Genomic DNA, 19,685 nt, shown 5'->3' with positions numbered 1-19,685 from the left:
GATAAGACTCTAATGAGACAGTGTAAAAAATCCAGAGCAATTAAAGCATTAATGGATTTGTCAGTGAAACTGAAGAGTGTGAATTACCATAAGAATGTGCTGACGCCATCTAGCGGGTGTCTTATCCGCACAACTTTTGGACAGAGAGAGAGAGAGAGAGAGAGAGAGAAGGAGAGAGAGATGAAGTGTATGTTTGGGGGAGGGAGGGAGGGAGGGGTAAAGGAGCATTTTCTGGCATGTTTCCCCTCCTGCCCCAAACACTGACCCCTTGATTCCCAATTAAGGAAGTAGTACGTGTGGTAAATGAACTGGCAAGATGACACGAGAGCTCCCTGATGTTCTGAGGACATATTGGCCTCTGCACATAACACATAAAAAAGCCAAATGGGCTCCAACCCAAACGGCCTCCCTCTGAAACTATTTGATTTGCACACAACCGGGAGAGTGGGGCTAATCCAATCCAATTTCCGGACACACAATGGCTTGGTGATTCATTGAAAAAAAATCACGAGAGACAAACTGTGAAGCTGTGCTGCTGTACCTCCTGGCATTTCTAATTTCAATAAAGACACAGGCACCATCACGGCTGCGCTGAGGGCGCTTCAGACGCGTCCGGAACGGCGGAGGCTCCTGCGCTGACTGCTGAGGGGCTTTCTCGCAAGGGACTCAGAGACAAACGGCTTATATTGACGTCAAATGGATGTGTGAGGGACTTTACCGCATGTGCTGGCATGACAGAAGCGATCGGAGCTGCCACTTCTGACCAAAAGAGCACCGAAATCCTCAGCAGATAATTAACCCGGGAGACTGTCGTCGGGCTTTTCACTTAGCCCACACTGCAAGATTTTATTTTAAACTTTTATCGATGCTCGGCGTCTCCAAACTCGCTGTGAATTCCTGATTTAGTTGTGAGGGGAGAGAGCGCGACGCTGCACCCCGCTGCTGACAGAGAGACCACTTGTACCGCCGTCACAACTGTGCCAAGAGACAGGGAGTCTTTCAAAGCCACCGGAGCGGACCCGACCGGCATATCAATCAGCGTCCCGAGGAGCCGCTCGCTTGGTTCGCACCAGCGATAAAAGGCATTGTCTTAAAGGTGCGTGTGTGTGTCTGCGTGTGTGCGCGTGTGGGGAATACAGGGGGGGACATGGCACTTTTTCCGTTTGAAGAGGGGAGGACAGCAACAGTCAGCGGGAAACAAATGTAACAAAAAAAAAAAAAAAAAAAAAAAAAAAAAGCCAGTTCCCTCCGTCTTGCCACGGGTGCGCACCGGCGAAGAGGCGCAGGACCCGCAGGATCATCGATTTGCACTTTGTGATCTTGCGCTGCGTATGTGACAAGAGCAGAGAGAGGAAGCGGTGAACGGTGGGATTAAGGGGCGCTTCTCCTAAACGAAAGACTCCAATTATTTAACCATGAACGCCAGGATATTGTTTTTGCTTGTTTGTTCTGCGGCATTTTTCGCTGGTCTGCAGTGCGCCTCGCCGAGGACCACAGCGGGGATGGATCTCCCCACCGCCGGCTTCAGCAACATCAATAGCAGCGGCGGTGGTGGCGGCGGCACCAGCGGGGAAACCGGCGGCAAAAGAGACTTGAACCAAACCATAAACTCCAGGCTCAAGAGGAAAACCCTGGCTGTGGATTTTGCGGTCCCTTCTCTGTTGCGCTATTACCTGGCGGAGTTCATAAAGAGACCCCTGAACGGCGACTGCCAGACTTTTAGCGGATGTTACATGGTGCGCGCAAACTTGAAAATGCACTGCATACCTTTGCAGAAAACCATAGCTACTTTTGTGGACCCCAAGTCTGCTGCGGACTCTGCACTGAGGAACGGGTCTGCTGATGGACAGCTCCCCTTCTTCTACAAGCGGCCGCTGTCCAAAGTTCTGAAATTGGGCTTGACGAAAGCAAGCAGGAAATCAAACCAAGTTGTGGTGGAAATAGGAGAGGATATAGTGAGGACGGGATGCGGGGGGCTGTCTGTGTACGAGGAGGCCCCGGTGCTCACCCTGGAAATGGACCTCACAACTATTCTGGAGTGGTGGCTCGGCGCAGAGGGGGGCCGGCTCAGGGTTCGGCTCATGCCCGAGAAAAAGGCGCAGGTGCCCGGAATAGAGGACCGCTACACGGCGGCCATACGCGCTGCAGACCCCCGCCTATTCCTTCAGATATCCTCCAGGGGTGAGTTCCTCTTTTACTCTCCCTCCCTCCCCTCCTTCTGTTTCTCTCTCTCTCTCTCTCTCTCTCTCTCTCTCTCACTTCCTTCCATGTTGCTCCCTCGCACGCGCACACACATGCGCGACGCAGCAGGCCTAATTCATGTTGCTCCGTCACGCTTGTGGTTTGAGTTCTGCTATGATTAATTTTTGATGTTGGATCCAGTGTGTCTAAAGATGCGTGTGCTCTGGCTGGCTTTCATGGTGAAATGAGCGGGTAAAGAAGTGTCAGCACATGGAGGAGGACCTGCTATTTGTAATGGGCTGATGGGAACATGATGACTGAGGTGTGTGTGTGTGTGTGTGTGTGTGTGTGTGTGTGTGTGTGTGTGTGTGTGTGCGTCTGTGCGTCTTAGGAGAAAACAACACGAAGGGAATCCATGCATTTATGTCTGTTGCTGTGATCCAGGGGACTCTCCAGACTCCTGTTTCATTATTGATGCCCACAGCAGCGCAGAGAGACGCACTGCATGTTGATTTAATTCCCAAACTCTTTGATAAAATCCAGTTGTGCTCCACGCTGAGCATATGCACCATCTTTAAAGGCTTCCACCCTTATCAGTTCTGAAATGTGAATTATTATTTCACTTGGAGGGAAAGAGAGGCTTCATTGCCTGACAATAACATGCATGTGCATTGAATTAGGCCCATATGCAATGATAGTCAAGTGGAATAAAGGCCCCAGCAGGGCTCCTTTCTCCCATGATTTCTCCTTACCTTCTCAATTCCCCGAGCCACTCATTGCTGAAGGAAGGTTGGAGATTTAAAGAACAGGCTTTATTTTGATTAGGCACAAATTAAGCCGTTATCTCGAAGAAAGCTTTAGCACTCAATACTCGAGGGTCCTTCCCGCGTTCTTCTGAGCATCGGCACAATCAGTGTAATTGCTTAATCACTTTGATGAGGGAGGCTGGCCCAGAAAAATGCAACGGAACCTATCAGACAAAAGCAAAGAACAGGTTGGTGTGGATGGAAGTTGATCTAGTAAGGAAGAAACCCCCCTGCAGGAGCGTGTGTACATGGAAACACATGCAAACTCTGTCTGCAATAACTGCATATATTGTAGTGGGTTATTACATTTTGTGTTGGGTACTACATTGCGATTTTGCATTTTTATGAAAAATAAGAACATGATATAGATGCAAAGATGCACACATGCAGAACATGGTTTATACACCAGAAGCTGTGGTAGAGAAGCATCTGAGTGGACCACCCCTGCAGCTCCCAGCAGGCATCCCAGCAACACAGCTGGTACTGTTAGCAGGTGGGAACCCAGTCATGGATTTTACAGTAGCTGTCTTTTTGAGGCATTCCGCTCTCACCTCAGCCATTGAGGTGCTCCTCAGCAAAGCACTGAACCCAAAAACTGTTCCAGTGGAGCTGCATAGTGACCAGTGACTGGGTGCACTGGGTAGCGTGCAGCTATGAATGTGTGTAACTGCAACTGACTGGAAAAATTTGTGCCCAGCAGGCCTACTCTTTACAAACAAAGGTTTGGAAGTACAAAAAAAGCTTTGCCTGGGTTAAAGCTGAGACATGCATAACTCCCAAATCTCAATGTTGTGTTTCTGCAAGGCTGTCCTCCTGAGATAGATTACATCATCTGTCACTTCAGCACAATCCTTCCCTAAACATAACCAAGTTGTTTCTGTGCCCAAATCTAAGCAAAAAAAGAGAGAGAAATAAACCCACGCACTGCTGTCTAGTTCCTACACATAGTTCTTCTTTTACTCTAGAGGGACATAATATGTCCACTGCAGCTCCCAGCAGGCAGTCCAACGTAGCTGGTAGTGTTTGCAGCAGGAGGCCAGCAGGGGATGTTTTTTCAGTACGGACCTCAGCTGGATTTTTTTTAACTTTCACATTAAAAAATGACCCAGTGTGGGTCAATATAGCAGCGATTCAATAATGGGTTAACTTTACCCAGCAACATGATGGAGGGTAGCATTAAAACCACCACCATATTTTGACTATCTATCTATCTATCTATCTATCTATCTTTTGATAGGATAAAACTACCACTACTGCATGGGTCACAACATGTGTCGTGAATCTGCACATGCTGTCTTTGCTGGGTGGAGATGTGCTTTTTAGTAATGATAATGTATGAATGTGATAGTTATGATCGTGAAAATGTTCTCTGTTTTTATCTGCCATGTTTGTTTGATGTGTATCAGTATCATATTTATATTTGTAGATGATAAAATGCTAATTACTAGTTCCACAATCAGGTGAGCAAATTTTAAATGTCAGAAATTACATAAACAAGCACTTTTCAAAATTATGCTGAAACTTATTTTGGCTGAAGTTGCACTGATTAGGGATGGGATGATATTTGATTTTTATCACGGATTAAACAAACAAAAAAAAAAAACATTAAAAAATGCAAAAGGTCTTAATCAAGCATTGGCATATTTCATTTGGAAAGGTATGACATATTTTGTTTAAGATTGTTTAATTGTCTGTTTTTCACTGAAAATGATGTCCACTAAAACAAACATATGTCCTGTCTGTGATGCAATAAAAATATTTGGTTCTTAATTGATTTAGTGCCATTTTAAGAGTTTTATGGATACTTTAATGATTATTGGGATAATATTGGGAATCACAGTTATTTTGGCCAGGATAAATGTGACATGAAATTTTCATCATGCCTATATGTGATCATTACTTGCCATGGCAATGTCGTTAAAATGCCCAAATGTACATTCAGGCCAAGTTCTAACTTCAAAGTAACGATCACCCAAGACTCCATGTTGACACATTTGTTGGAGAGCTTTTATTGTGAAAAGTAGGTAGTTGTCATCATCAGAAATTTGAGAGAAAATTAGGATTGAAGTGGAGGAAAAAGCATCTTTGTTTGAAAAAGAATATGTGAAGAATGCCATGGAGTGATAAGCACCACCTCACTCATCACATCAACATGCAGGTCAGGTGACACCTGTATAATTGGATTGATTGCCCAGTGTCAGTGAGGTTAGGATAATTTAATACCATACTTCGTCGACCGTTAGCAGAATATTTATTGTGATAATATCAGGTCATGTTATCGTTCTACATATTTATGATGTCCATATTAATGATTCTAAGCAAACTGCAATTAAACCCCAAGGCAACCCATTGCTTTGAGTGTTTAAGTTCTTTCTAGACCTTTGAAACTCTCAGCAGGATACAGAAAATGGAGGCTTGGTAAAAGCGGGAAATGACCAGTGGTGTAGTGTATGTGATATGCAGGTAAATTCCTTATACCTAATAGGATTATCCACATAACATTCTTTTTTTTAAGCTGTCAAAATGTAGCTTTTCCTCCTTTGATTCGATGTTCAGAGAGGAAGAAAGTGACAGTTGTCATGACTAACAGAGGCAGACAGAAGTCTACACACCGCAGGTGGACTCCACTGACTTCATAAGCCTCACACTGTATTCCCACTGCTTTCTACTAGATTACACTGCTGCGTGTTTGCAGAGTCGCAGTTATTATCATAAGCGGTTATTACATTATGAGTTTTCTACAAGGCACAACTGTGTTTACACTCTGTTGATGCGCAGACAGACACAAGCCCCAAACACCTCACACACACACACACACACACACACACACACACACACATACACACACACAAATTCCTGTACTTCTATCATTGTGAGGACCATCATTGCCATAACACATTCCCTAGCCCTTAACCTAAACCTTGACAAACACAACTGAATTCCTGACCTCAACCCGTAACCTAACCCTAACCTAAACTTCATTCTAACCTGAACCTTAAAACAAAGTCTTAACCCCCAAACAGGCCTTTGAAAAAGTGAGGACTGGCCAAAATGCCCTAATTTTCCAAAAAATGTTCTCAATTAGTAAATGCGTGTTTTGGTCCTCACTATGTAGCAAGTACAAGAACACGCACACACACACAAACACTTATCTGTCGTTCCTCCATTCTTTTCCTCTCCTGTAATACATACTCCCCTCTGCCAGTGTCACACACACTCCCTCCTCCATATAAAATGGCTCAACTCAAGGCTCCAGTGTGTATTGTCTCGCTCTATCAGCTTTTTTTTTTACACCCCTGATTGGCCAGTGTTAGGCTTTTTTTTCCCTGTGTAATATGCGTGCTACACTTGTTTTTCCAGCCTCTGGTAAGATGCTGGCTATTAGCATGAAATAAATACCAACCATGGCACCCAGAATAATTTGACGATCAAGCAAACGTGCCTGCGGGAATCAAGGCATTAAACTCTGCACAGTACATTTATACTTACTCGCCCTATGGGCCCTATGGGGGAGATCATTAATGAGAAATGCTTCTATGAGTTATAGTATAGGAGAGGGGAAAACAGTGCTGGGCAGGTGTGATAAAGCTTTGACCTCTACTTTATTAACCTCTGTTATGTTCACCAAGCGGTGCCATAAATAGGTTGCAAGAGAATCATTAAATGATCTCGGCATTAGGAGTGGGAGGAAGTGGAGACCCCTGCTTCATTAACTTGCACATACCTGCCGTGGAGCTCTTTAAGATGTCCATGTACCTTGGCACACCATTAGCAAAAAGTGTCTTCATAAACACGTCTTAACAGCGTGTGATTGAAGTCCCGGAGTAAAAGACTGCTGCCATCATGCTTGAGAGAAGCAACTGTGTGCGCTGGGGCTCGTCTTCTCACATTCGCCCCTCAGCTCAAATGCAAACACACACTCTTATGGTTTTCTATTGAACGTCCCCACTCTGCCATTTCCTTTGAGAGGCTTAAAACAGAATCCCAGCGTGTGGATGTTTTAGCCATTAGGCAAATATAGCAATTTCCTCTGAATCAAAAAAAAGTCAACAGTAAATTTATAAAGTTAGATTACAAGCTTGGTACTTTGTTTACAGTGCTTGTGGCCTTTTTGGAAGAGGTTTCTCCTTGAAAGATGAATGCGCTTTTACTTTTCCATGTCCCATATGCTTGTCCCTTTTTTCCTTTAAGTAGCTGCTGCTGTATGGTATATTAGCCTCAAGAGTCGTTACAGTAGTGTTAGTGAGGGGTATCAAAGAGTGAGGGTTGCCCTTTATGTTTTGTTTTGTTTTTTGTGTATTTTTTCTTTACCTTTTCTCTCTTTTTTTTACCAAATTTGACAGAAAAGTTAACTTTTTTTTTTTTGTATTTAGCTGTATAATGTTTACAGTGTATAATTATAGGAACGTGTAAACAAGAACACAGGGATGGATTTACAAGTTATTTTATCACTATTCATCATTACTTGTGGAATTAATTATATTATTTGAAATACTTAGGAGTATTTGATTAACTGTAGCCTAATAGGACGCACTTGTTTATGCCAGTGAAAAACATTTAAAATAAAGGGACCCAATCCAAAAAGCACCCAAGAACAGTCATACCAAAATAGTTCTTGATAGTCAATGAAATTTTTAAGCCAGTATGCCAAACATTACCTAGTTCCAGCTTCAAAAATGTTTTTATCTGTGGCCTGTCTTTGTTATATATGTGTTAGTAAACTGAATATCTTTTGGGTTTTGGACTGTTATTGACATAGGTATAGATTCTGGAGGGTTACACAAGGGACACATCCCATTCAATATTTAAAACGTGCATTTGCCCCACTCTAATAGAAACATGAAAGTAGTAGAGAACTTTTATTTTGACAAAATTGATGACATTTACACCATATATTTATGCAGAAAAGCCACAAATTGGTGCATAAAATTCACCAGAATGCAGGAAATTAAATGTTCGATGCTCAAAATTTTCTGGCAGAGGACCCCCAGGCCCCACATTTTGTATGTGCCCCCCCCAGCGTTGAAACAAAACCTATGCCCTTCATGGATGGATGAAGCAGGACACTTGAGAACCCTACCTTGGGCTTTAGGATATGGTGATGGGCAGCAGTGCATTTTATGATTTGATTTTATAGACAAAAAAATGAAATAATTAATCGAGAGAATAATCACAAGATCAATCAATAATGGAATAATCTCTGGTGTGCAGCTTTACTTTGATTTTTGGATTAAAAAAATATTATTGATTGGGGTCGTGTGGTGTCTTTGTGATTAGAAATGTTACCTTACACAGCACATAAACATGTCAGGTGAACAGGCCCATTGGTATGGATGTGTTGGACACCCTTTGGAACAATCTCAGTATCCAGGGTGTAATTAGCAGTGTAATTAGAACCCTATGACTAAGATCACACTCATTATTGCATAAACAGTATTGTAATGACATCGTACTGTTCTGTACGACATCTATTGCACGTCTGTCCGTCCTGGAAGAGGGATCCCTCCTCAGTTGCTCTTCCTGAGGTTTCTACCGTTTTTTTTCCCCGTTAAAGGGGTTTTTTTGGGGAGTTTTTCCTTATCCGCTGCGAGGGTCATAAGGACAGAGGGATGTCGTATGCTGTAAAGCCCTGTGAGGCAAATTGTGATTTGTGATATTGGGCTTTATAAATAAAATTGATTGATTGATTGATTGATTGATTGATTGATTGATTGTAATAAATACATACAAATAAATAAATACATTTAAAAAATCAGCAAAACCACACATTACACATCGGAGAGCTCACACCAGCTGTTTGTTGCATAAATGATTTATTTTTAAAAATTAATGCTGTTTAATCTTCTGCAACGGACTACTGAACAATGGATTGTTTTTGTGCTATTTGGACATCAGTCCAGACCGTGGTTCGATCCGCTTGCATTTTGGCACATGAAACCTTACAGTCTTTTATCTTGTGGATTCAGATTTTCTCACTTCTTGGAAAAGAGGGGAAAGGGAAAAGTTCAGGCATTTAGTTTGGAGAATTTGGAGTAGTATGAGCCTCAGATGCAGTTAACCATGGCAGTCAACATTGCAGAGTGTGTGTAAACGCTTTGTTGGCAACACAGCTTAAAGTCAGCTCGATGATGCTGTGCACCTGTTGACCTTTAATTTAGCCCACCCAGGTGGAAGGCTGCAGAGGCACAGGAAAAGTGACATGACATTGCGAATGTGGACTCACGGTAATCAATGAGACTCCTGACATTTAAAGCTTGTATCAATCAGCTGCTAATGGGAAAATCAATAGGAAGTCAGAACGACATGCCACTTTATTATTTATGCATTTCTATGATCAATTCAGTCAAGGAGTCAGTGGCGTGTCGCAGCACCCCGGCGGACCTGTGACGCCTTGCCCAGCTGATCGATACTGCAAGTTGCACCGAGCATGATCAAGTGCAGGGGTCAGAGTGTTAGCTGCTAACTAGGCTTGACTTGATGACAGAGCAGCTGTAGATGCAATGCTGAGGTAAGACTGAGGTATTCAAAATAAAAGGAAGAACCTGCTATGCTGCAGCGATCCAGTCTTTGTCAATTTGTCACAAGTACTGTCGTAGTTTTGAGAGTGTGTCAGATCTTTCTCTGGCAGTAGCCAGATTTGTTGATTCATTCCTCTTTACAGATGTGAATAATGAGACATTTACAGCATCTGTGGTACAAATACCTTGAAGCAGTGCTCAGAAATCAGTGCTTCTTGATTGAGCACAGTGCAATGATATCATTACTGCCCTGCACTGTCACCACACACACATTCACATTCCCACGCAGTACTCATGTGCAGGCCTTCATGAAGCATTGCAACCATAGCACTTTCTATTCTGATGGACGTGAGTTCACAAAACAGCAATTCTAAGCATCACCATCCCCGGTGTGGACAGTTGAAAATGAATGTCTTTTAATGAGATGCCCCCTGAACTCGCTCAAATTCATTCATGACGGTCACATTCAACAGGGCCGCTGTCAGCGTAATGAGACGGCTGATTCTTCATGACTTAAAGGAAATGAAGAAATCATTTATTTGGCGCCCAGAGCTGGTAAAATGTTCGGCCTGTGCACCAGCCCTCATACTAGCTGGCTTCATCTCAAGAGCTCGGGGAGCGCAACTGTTGCCTAAAAAGACAAGCTGTTAGCATTCTGTAGCCGGCCACACTTAAAATAAAATATGAAAATGTTGAAGCATGCCAAATTGGGAGCTACAGATAAACACTCTGACAATGTAAACAGCAGCTAATGTCTTTTGCGATATTAATCACCCTCATTGTAGTTAATGTGTCACTGTTTTGTAAATTAGCAAGACTCAAGGTGACTTTGGGCTTCGATTTTTTCTTGTTCGCTTCTTATTCAGCACTGTCTTTTCTCCCTTCTTTCCCCTGATGTTTTAGTTATTTATGCCACTTTCTTGTTCTTTCAAAAAACCCGCAAGCTGCCTGTTTGATTAATGGCGATACTTGTGAGGGGCCTCGGCACAGGAGTTTAGCTCAGAGCAAGGTGTGGTGAGGAATGCATACTGTACAGGAGCTGAATGTGAAGCTCACACCCTGAGATGCTCCACTTCCATAATGAGAGAAATAAATAATGTGCATAAATGAGCGGTCATACTTTTCTGGAAGTTACACACTGTATACTGGGTGTTTTTCTATTTTTGAATGTTTGCCAATTTAAATGCCATGATGCCACACAGCCCCAGTTTAGCTCCTTTCTACCAGCTGTGTCACCTTATGTTAAGCAAATATGCAAGGTATACTTTTTAGTATGTATGTATATAAGTGGACAAAACTTGTAGGAAGGTATATCTGTGCATAAAGTCCTCCCACAGTCTAAATACAATAATGCAAATGTTAATGTTAAAGGTCTTTTTTATTGGATTGCATTAAACAGATGTTCTATAGGATATTAGGTCCACCCACGTACATATGTAGTATTATAAAGTAAAACTATTGCATGAACTTAAAGTCGTTTATGTTCTTGGTTGTTCGAAGCTCAGTATTGTTTGACATCTCAGCCACATTTCAAACAGCCTAGAAATAACCAAACTAATTGCCATGTTTGATAACGACATATTTACCATCTGTATAGCGGTGTATGTACAGGAAACAACAAGGAAATATACAACATAACAACATATAATGTAATACACAAGAAAAAGAGGATTTAAATTATCTTTCTGTCATATCTTTTATATATGCCATGAAAAATAAAAGATATGTGATGGTCTTCTCTAAATGAGGTCTCTCTGTAACCATCTGTGTTTCCTGCTGCTAGTGTCCTCTCTTCGATCACTCATTTCCTGTCAGTAACTAACTTGGAGGGTATGAGGAAGAGGAGGACGGAAAGTGAATGAGAGCAGGAGACAGAAGTAAACAGACTTGTAACAATAATTCGCCTCAGGCCTCAAATAGTTTCAACCTCTAGGTTCGTAACTGAATTTAAATTAGCATAACATACGGCACAGCAAATGTAAGAGCTGAGTAAACAGAGATATGTGAAGCTGTGGGCATATGCAGGCTGTAAAACTCTGTGACTTTAAAACCTGTATACATAGACTTTATCATTTGTTCTTATTGGTTGTTGCTGAACCGTGTATTGAACTTAGAAGAGTAGTTTGGAACAATGTTTATGTATTTATTGAATTTTTTGTCCACGGGCAGCAGAACAAGCTAAAAACTTGTCAGCTGTTTGTTTGCAAGTTGTTAGGAAACATTTGCCTATGCAAATCCATCAGACATGAAGCATTAGCATTCATCTGAAGTTGTTTTTCTTGTCTCCTGACAAATATAACTCCAATATTTATTCTCTTTTAGCTTTGTTTTGGTCTCCAAACACTCCTAAGACACATGTCTGTCTCTTTAGTGGCCTAATGCTCACCAGCTAGTTGCTAACAATGTGTGTCTCCTGTTTGGTTTTGGGCAGGTAGCTAGTAGCCTAGCTACCTTGTTAGGCTTCTTGTTTGTTGGCAAGTTGCCATCAGCCTGAATACAAATACAGTTCACATGAAGCATTAGCATTCATTTGGGGCTCTGTTTCTTCTCACATGAGGAATGCAAGTCCATCCATTCTCTTTTAGCTTTGTTTTGGTCTCCACACACTCACAAGGGAAATGCCTGTCTCTTTTGCTGCTAAATGCTCTAACAGCCGGTTTCTAACATTGTCTGTCTCCTGCATATAAATATTGACGATGTGTCCCCACTTACTCCTTATGTACATAAATGAAGCCAAATAATCACAGACATGGCCGCTGCCATCTTGTGCTGGTAACATCATTTGGAGTCAGAGTTTGCACAGTAGCAATCATCTCAGTGTCAAGTTCCTGCCCAAACACCCATCTTTCCGATCACGAGCAGCGCCACTGATCATGAGCACACCACAAGGGCCAAACTAAAAACTCAAAGTACACATCAAATACATTTTTCCCAAAGATGGTTTCTGTTTGACTCTGTAGCTAGTAGCTACCTGCTACAACATTAAACAAGGATAATGAGAACAGAGTTTGTTGGCCGGAGAACCAAAAAAAAAAACAGTGATCCAGAACTAAGAAACTCAAAGGCTCCATTGAGCTGATGGGTACTGCATAGTTGGGTGGTAATTCTTTCTGGATTCATCACTACAACCGACCCCTTTCACAATTTAATGGTGTATAATATAAAAAAATTGATTAGTGCCACTTTAATGAGTATGCCATTAAAAATATAGGCTACACCCAGATAGGAGAACGTTGTATTTCTTTAGAGGTCCTTAAGGAAGACTTTTAAGCTTTCTTAATATTCGGCCAAGATGGCAGCACCAACACCAAAGGGAAGGAGGACGTACTGGCAGTGATGGGCTTGTTACTTATAAAATTAAATATGTTACTCATAACTTGTTTCTCTTTTAAAAAGTAATATTGTTACCTTCATTTTAACTCCCTGCTAACATTAATTCATTACAGTAAAGTATCTGTTATATCACTTTTCTTTTGCACCCCACAAAATTGGTAATTGTGTCATTTCACGTCAAAATTCAGACTTTGCATGTGTGCCTCTGTGTGAATGTCAGGATAATCTGTGATAAGCGTAGCTAAGGGTAGATAGCTTGCACATGTTTGTTTGTTTTTTCTAGGCATATTCTGTTATTTGTGACTGGTATTTTCAAGGAATCTCTCTGAAAGACACAGGCCAAGACAAAGCCACAAGCTTTATTAGTTCTTTGTCGCTTGTAGCCTGTAGATGCCCATGATTGAAATCCAGTCTTGATTGTTTAGATTTCATGAGGCTACAGCCATCCTCAGCGGCCGAGAGGGTTTACTTTCAGTGGGGTAATATTCCATGAGCTTCACGTTGCTCTGCTGCTAGACGTAGTAGATGTTTCAGGAGGTTTAAGGTGTCTTTGGCAGGCGCAAGAGTCTTATTGCCACTTCCTGGAACAACGATGTTCTTGTCATCTTTCCTCCCAACAAAATCAAAATAATGGGAATATTTCCAGCTGCCAAATTTATGATTACTGTTTCCATCTTCCCAGGTAGCTTGCTGCTTGGTGACATGCATGCACATCAATTACAAAAATAAATCTGGGGATGTGACTTATTGTTGGATTTTAAATCGGTTGTGGGATAACAAAAAAATTAAGGTTATTTGTTTTGAGGGAAACTGTAATATTATTACAGACATGTTATCAGTTATTCGTTACACTACTTGTTTCTGAAAGAAGTCATATTATCACTGTAGTGCGTGACTGCCCAACTCTGTATGAAGAAGGAAAGAAGGAAGCATTTTGAAGATAGCGTTACACACCTGTTGTCTTTCCAGTCCAGTGAAGCACTGCCACTAAGCTTTTCTCTGATGTCAAGCTGTCCTTGGTTTTCACACATCTTAAGCCAAACTCACATTTGAGCTAAATCAAACCAGTCCCTGTGACTCTAACCGCTGAGCATGAAGCATCAGACGGGAACGCAGGGTCTGAAGAAAAGCTCATTCACCTGGAGTTAAAAAGACATTAACAGATGTGGCGCAGTCGCCATACACACAAAGTCTAGCTGCCTTGGAGGAGCAGCCTGAGTGCTCTCAGGCCACATCCCCAGCTCCCTTTATGATCTGTAATGGGATTGTTGAGGAGCGCCAGCAGCATCCTCATCACAGGACAAAACCCACTTAATGGGATATGATTCGCCATGAAAGGGCGAGGAAGAGCAGCTTCTCACTGAACCCACTTATCCCTTGAAACCTCCAAACCCCAGCATCCCCACCCGCCCATTCACCTAGTGGAGGCTGGCATGTTGATTCAGTATCACCCCTACCATTCCTGTGGCATGGCTGCAAGTGTGTATGTGTGTGCTGGGGTGAGGGTGTGCAGACAAAGATGAAGAGACAGAGCAGCAGTGCCATGAGAGACGCTGTTTGTGGCTTATCAGAGCACAAGCCCCAGCATGCTCAGCGGCCCTGACAGGCTCAAGGGATGGAAACGCAACTTGTTCAGCTGCTGAGATCGCTGGAAGTGAATCCCGAGCATTGCTGCTGCTGTTTTGAACTCACCAATGCCTCCAGACGGCTTATCTTCTCAGCTGGAGCAGAGAGGAGTGCAGTGAGGAAAAGTTTGATGAAGTCTCAACTTCGACTCAATCATTTTTCGCTGGGCTTTGCTTGCAAGGTTACAAATAGTTTCAGTCTGTGTTTGTTAAGCAACAGTCACTCATACCAGCCATCCATCCATCCATGTCAGCTGAGGTAAGATTAAAGAAGACTGGGTGTAAGTTTTTGTTTTTAAAAAGTAATGGACAAAGCTAGAACAAAAACAGTCAAAAAGAGGCTGTCCACCAATTTTACATGTCATTTCTGAGTCATAAGGAGTACCACTCAGCCTGTAAAGCAATTGTGTTATGACGTCTTTAGCTCCGGATGAGCTTTGTGTGAGAAAATAACAGGGTCTCTGTCATGGTGACAGAGAGTTTTAACAGATGGCCTGTGTTACTGAGTGGTTGTGTGGTGTTTGAAAAATGTGGATGTTTACAGGACAGGCGAGATCCAACAAAAGACAAGCTGCATAATTGGAAATCAAAGATTGTGTTTTTGTGGAGGGGAGCAATTAGGGGCTAAAAGTCAGGATATCTGAACCTCTGCTGCAACATTTTATTTTTTGAATCTGTTTCTCAGAAGTCCCCTGACTTTATGGAAGTGCAGTACTACTTTACCGATGAACTTTCAACAGAATAACTGTAGCTGAACTTTGTTGTAAAATGACATATTTATCATTTGGCATCATCTGTGGCACCCTTGATTGATGACACTCAATAGTTTGGTCATAGGTTGGTAGGTCACTTTCCAACCTTAAAGGAATACATCACTGCCCAAATAGTCATGTAAAAATTCTTGGCGAATTCAAGTCATGGGAGTCCGCATTTAACAACAGAAAAACTATGTCCGTTTACAAACTTTAACACAGCTTGTGTAGTATAATCCAAGTCTCATTTCTCCAGTTGTATACTCAGTACTTCCCAAACAGACGGCCCTTTCTAACGAAGACTGAACTGGAACCAAATCTTATCCATGCTCTCTTTTTTAGCTAGATTCCATTGACAAAAACAGTAATTTTACCTGGCTAATCACCAGAGCTGCTGGTCTATGGCTACCTTGATCATTTTGTATAATTGTGTGACTTTGGTGTTTTAATAGGTTAGTTTGGATTCACCAAAATCCAGTGTTTTTATTTCGTTTTTCTCAGTTTTTGGTTTCTTCATTTACCAGAGGCTTAAAGAAAAACAAAGTTTTCTTCACCAATGTAACGTAACACATGGTGAGTTATTGATGTAAATGGTCATTTGGGGGTTGAGGTATTTCTCTAATGGAAAGACACTGATTTCTCAATATTAAATGTACGTTGAGTCAGTTATTGGTCACTGCAAGGATTCCTTCCTTCCTTCCTTCCTTCCTTCCTTCCTTCCTTCCTTCCTTTGTAGCATGACTCCAACAGAAGAAAGGGGACAAGATTCACAGTCCTCATTCTGTGTTAGAATACATTCAATTCAGCCAAAGCTAACATGAAGCTTCAGTAGTCTGCGTTAGCTAAATCAAGTTGATGTCCTCATCCTGGAAGGCGTGTATAGGTTTATTGCTGGTGTTCTCGGCCATGCAAATAACAGGATTGATTGCTCCACAGAGGCTCAGTGAGGAAACACTGTCCGGGAAACATAAATAGGAAGTGTTAAAAAGATTAACTTTGATACTCAGTCAGTTTGTCTAACTCAGACTGCTGAAGACTCATATTAGCTTCAGCTGAACTTTAGAATACATTTTTGCACAGAGCGAGGACTGTAGTTTGTGTCCCCCATTTATTACAGCGCGGTAGTGAAGTTGCAATCCAACGGGGACTTGTTCACGGCAACGGTATGGAACTGAGCAACGATTACAGGGATCAACAAGTCTTTCAATGCACATGTGGCACACGTGAGGGTAGTGTTACAATACAGTTGAGAAAAGCCAAACCCACCCTGTAATAAATCTTTACTTGGCAACATTTTTTTTATGAATGGATCCGATATACTTAGATTTCAAAATATAGGTTTACATATTTCTTTGTGTTTTTCCTTGGAATGGGACGAAGCAATAATAATCCACAATCGGTTGTGGGTTTGGTATCATTTGTCTTCCCAACTGCTTTTATCATCCTCCACACCTCTCTGTTAACCTTCAGTATAGTAGCCTCTGGCTCATTTGTTTCAGCAGGCATACAGCCATTTATATCTTGCACTGCACTGTAGTTGCACTGTCATTTTTAATCTCACTGTTTTTTATCTCATTTTTCTCTTTTGTATTTGTGCGTGTTGTGACTCGTCTTGTTTTTATTTTCTATATTTTCTAAATGCATTTATGTGTTATGTAAAGTTCTTTGAATCGTCTTGTTGTCGGAAGTTGCTATACAAATAAACTTCCCTTGGCTTCTCTCGCCTTGGACATTCAAGGACTTAGAGAGGGTTGTTGTAATCTATTCCTTCCTCATTTCCTAACATATATTGCTTGTCAGGGGGCTTTTGTTATCTAAGGGGACCCCTGACCTTCATGCAAAGCCATGCTGTATTCACATATCCTGCCTTTCTGCAGAAGTCCATCATGTACTGACCTCATAATGAGAGATACAGTATGTGCATTCATCACAAGCATGTTCTAAATTGCAATTCTTGTAACTGGTGCTTTCACACAATGTGAGCTGAAAAACTGAACTGACACTGAGGTTTTCAGTGTATTTTCTCTTCTATGTGTGAATTGTACAGAGTTGAAAGGTCTGGCACATTTCCCATCTCTCTTGTCTTCAGACATCAGCATTTCAATTGTGTTTGTGTCTGTGTTCAAGCTTGGCCATAGTGTGTGTGTGTGTGTGTGTGTGTGGTCACGAATTTGAATGTGAGAGAGGACCTTTGCGCTTGTGCTCATGTCAGTGTGTGCCCCAGTGTGCGTTCATGTCCATGCTCGTGAGTGTGTGTGTGTGTGTGTGTGTGTGTGTTCATTCATGTGCGCATGTCCACTAGGGAGCACTGGGGTGCTTTCAGGCAACACAAAGCCTCCTCCTCCTCTGTCTGATCTTGCTGGAACAGTGAGCTGGAGCCAGCAGCTAGCAGCCACATAAGCAGTACAACATGGGGGAGAAAAAAAAAAAAAAAATCAGCACCTCTGATTTTTTGCTCAGTGCCAGCTGGACGACGTCACGATGACCTTGCCGTGCTTGCACCAAGTCCATGAAATCAAGCCACGACCCTGGCCTCAGCACCCTTAACTCCAACACACACTTTCTTTTGCTACACTCACCCACACACACACACCTTTTTTCCTACTACAGCCTGACCTTGATGGTTGTTCTTGTGGCGCTAAGTAGAAAAAGAACATGGGGTCAAAACGGAGCAGCGCCGCTGGCAATCGGGCCATGGCGAGGGGAATGGTTCACATACTGGATGATGCTGCTGTTGATTGCACTGCAGAGTTTTGCTTATCATAAATGTGAAGGTTTTGCTGACCTGCAAATACTTTGAAGATAAGACCCCTCTCTTCCTTAGAAGGAATTTGCCATGATTCAGGCAATCGCTATGGGTGGATGCTGCTAAAGCTTTGCAGCTGCAGAAGCTCTGCAGGGTAGCTCATCAGCAAGGTGCCACAGTAAATCATGAGCTAAACTAGCAGTGGTTTGTCAGTCCAATTATGTCCAAAATTCCCCTCCTGTTGTCTGCCTTTTGGTTGTGTGCATCTCTAAAATAGACACAAACTAGCTGTGATTACCCAGATGCTAAGGTACTTTTTTTTAGCTGCATGCAGTCAGTTAGGTAACATCTTGTATAAGCAAATACCAAGAAAAAGGTCAGATGTTTGAAGTTAGCCCCCCTTATTTCCTTTTACAGCTCTTTGAAGAAGACTGAGTCTGAATGCTAATGTCAAATGCATCATAAAGTGATATCAGATACTTTTGGTGAGTGGGAGTCAGGGTTAGTGAATAGGCCAATGTGTAATCTCACTGTGGTGACACAAGCACTTTGAGAAACATACGATTCAATCTTTCATTCCCGCCTGCCGTTCTAAAGAAAAGCCTGACTCAACTGTCATGTACTCTGGATTCATGCTTCAAGTTTCCACGGGGCAAAGCCGCTGACTGACAAGTATGAGAGGGGCCTTATCTGTCACCTCACAGGCATTTCATTATAAAAATGCTTGGCTACTGCACTATCACAGGAAAAGATGGTGAATGCAGCTGCCTTGAGGCTGGCTGTGTAAAAAAAGAGACAGGCTTTAGGACAGATTATGTAAAGGTTACAAAGTGAACTTGGACACAGTCAGTTTTGTTTCTCCTTTATCATCCTGTATTGTGGATCTTGTAACTGTAATGTGACATGGATCATGCTCCAACGTATCACAGAAGGATAAAATAGGGCACGAGAGATTTTGCTTTGTACGAAGGCGTCGGAATAGTTCTCACTACTCTTTTTCTTCTCTGGACCGAAATACCACGGGGCATCGTTAAACGACACGAGTGACTGGGTCCATCTTCACACAGCAATGACAAGTCACGTAGTGCACTAGCTCCAGTGACTCAGCCTTGGAACTGATGGCGTGGCTCTATGTAGTGTGACGGCTTTGACATGGTCCCAGAGCAGCGCTCATGTGGTCAGGGCAGCGGCCCATTTAGAAAAAAGGCCCTCGTGGTGAGGAGACCAGCTAGAGCTAATGACATAGGGGGAGAGGGGAAGTGTTTTTCCTCAGCAAGTAGAGGTTGACAGGTTCTTGAGTTGATTTATCTTGGAACACAGTCTAACTCCTTTCCCTTTTGCCCCAGACAGTTTTTTCACTGATGAGGAGCCATCCTCATTTAGCTGTGCAATATTTACTGCAGAGTGCTCATTAATGACTCTGAAGTAGCAAACATATTTGCAACTAAAAAGAGTCGAAATGATGATGAAAACAAGGTTCACATTTCACTGTAGCACCACGCAGTATGTGTGTGTTCCGATCTTTGGGTGAAGGGGCACAGCTTTACTTTCAGACATGGGTAGATTCATTCAGGGAGGAGGGTCTGAACAGGTTGGGCGTATGTGCAGTATTACATATTGCAGTATGACTCATGCTATCTCAAGTATCAATAGAGATGTTACAGTTAACTGCCAGCTAGAGATGGGAATTGATAGGAGTTTAATTGATACCAGTGCTATTATCG

General features: G+C 42.4%; 1 protein-coding gene across 1 annotated transcript in view; it reads left to right on the top strand.

The window, feature by feature from the left end:
- Positions 1–280: 280 nt before the first annotated feature.
- The window catches only part of alk (ALK receptor tyrosine kinase), a 491,937-nt gene continuing 472,532 nt past the window's right edge, over positions 281–19,685 (top strand). The window contains exon 1 of the mRNA XM_050061749.1: positions 281–2,181. Within this exon, the coding sequence (XP_049917706.1) occupies positions 1,416–2,181 (766 nt within the window). The 5' untranslated portion in view covers positions 281–1,415. The remainder of the gene's footprint in view (positions 2,182–19,685) is intronic.

The sequence above is a fragment of the Epinephelus moara genome, chromosome 14, assembly GCF_006386435.1.
Source record: "Epinephelus moara isolate mb chromosome 14, YSFRI_EMoa_1.0, whole genome shotgun sequence".
NCBI lineage: Eukaryota > Metazoa > Chordata > Actinopteri > Perciformes > Serranidae > Epinephelus > Epinephelus moara.
The sequence above is the reverse complement of the archived record's forward strand: the minus strand, read 5'-3'. Positions and strand labels throughout refer to the sequence as shown.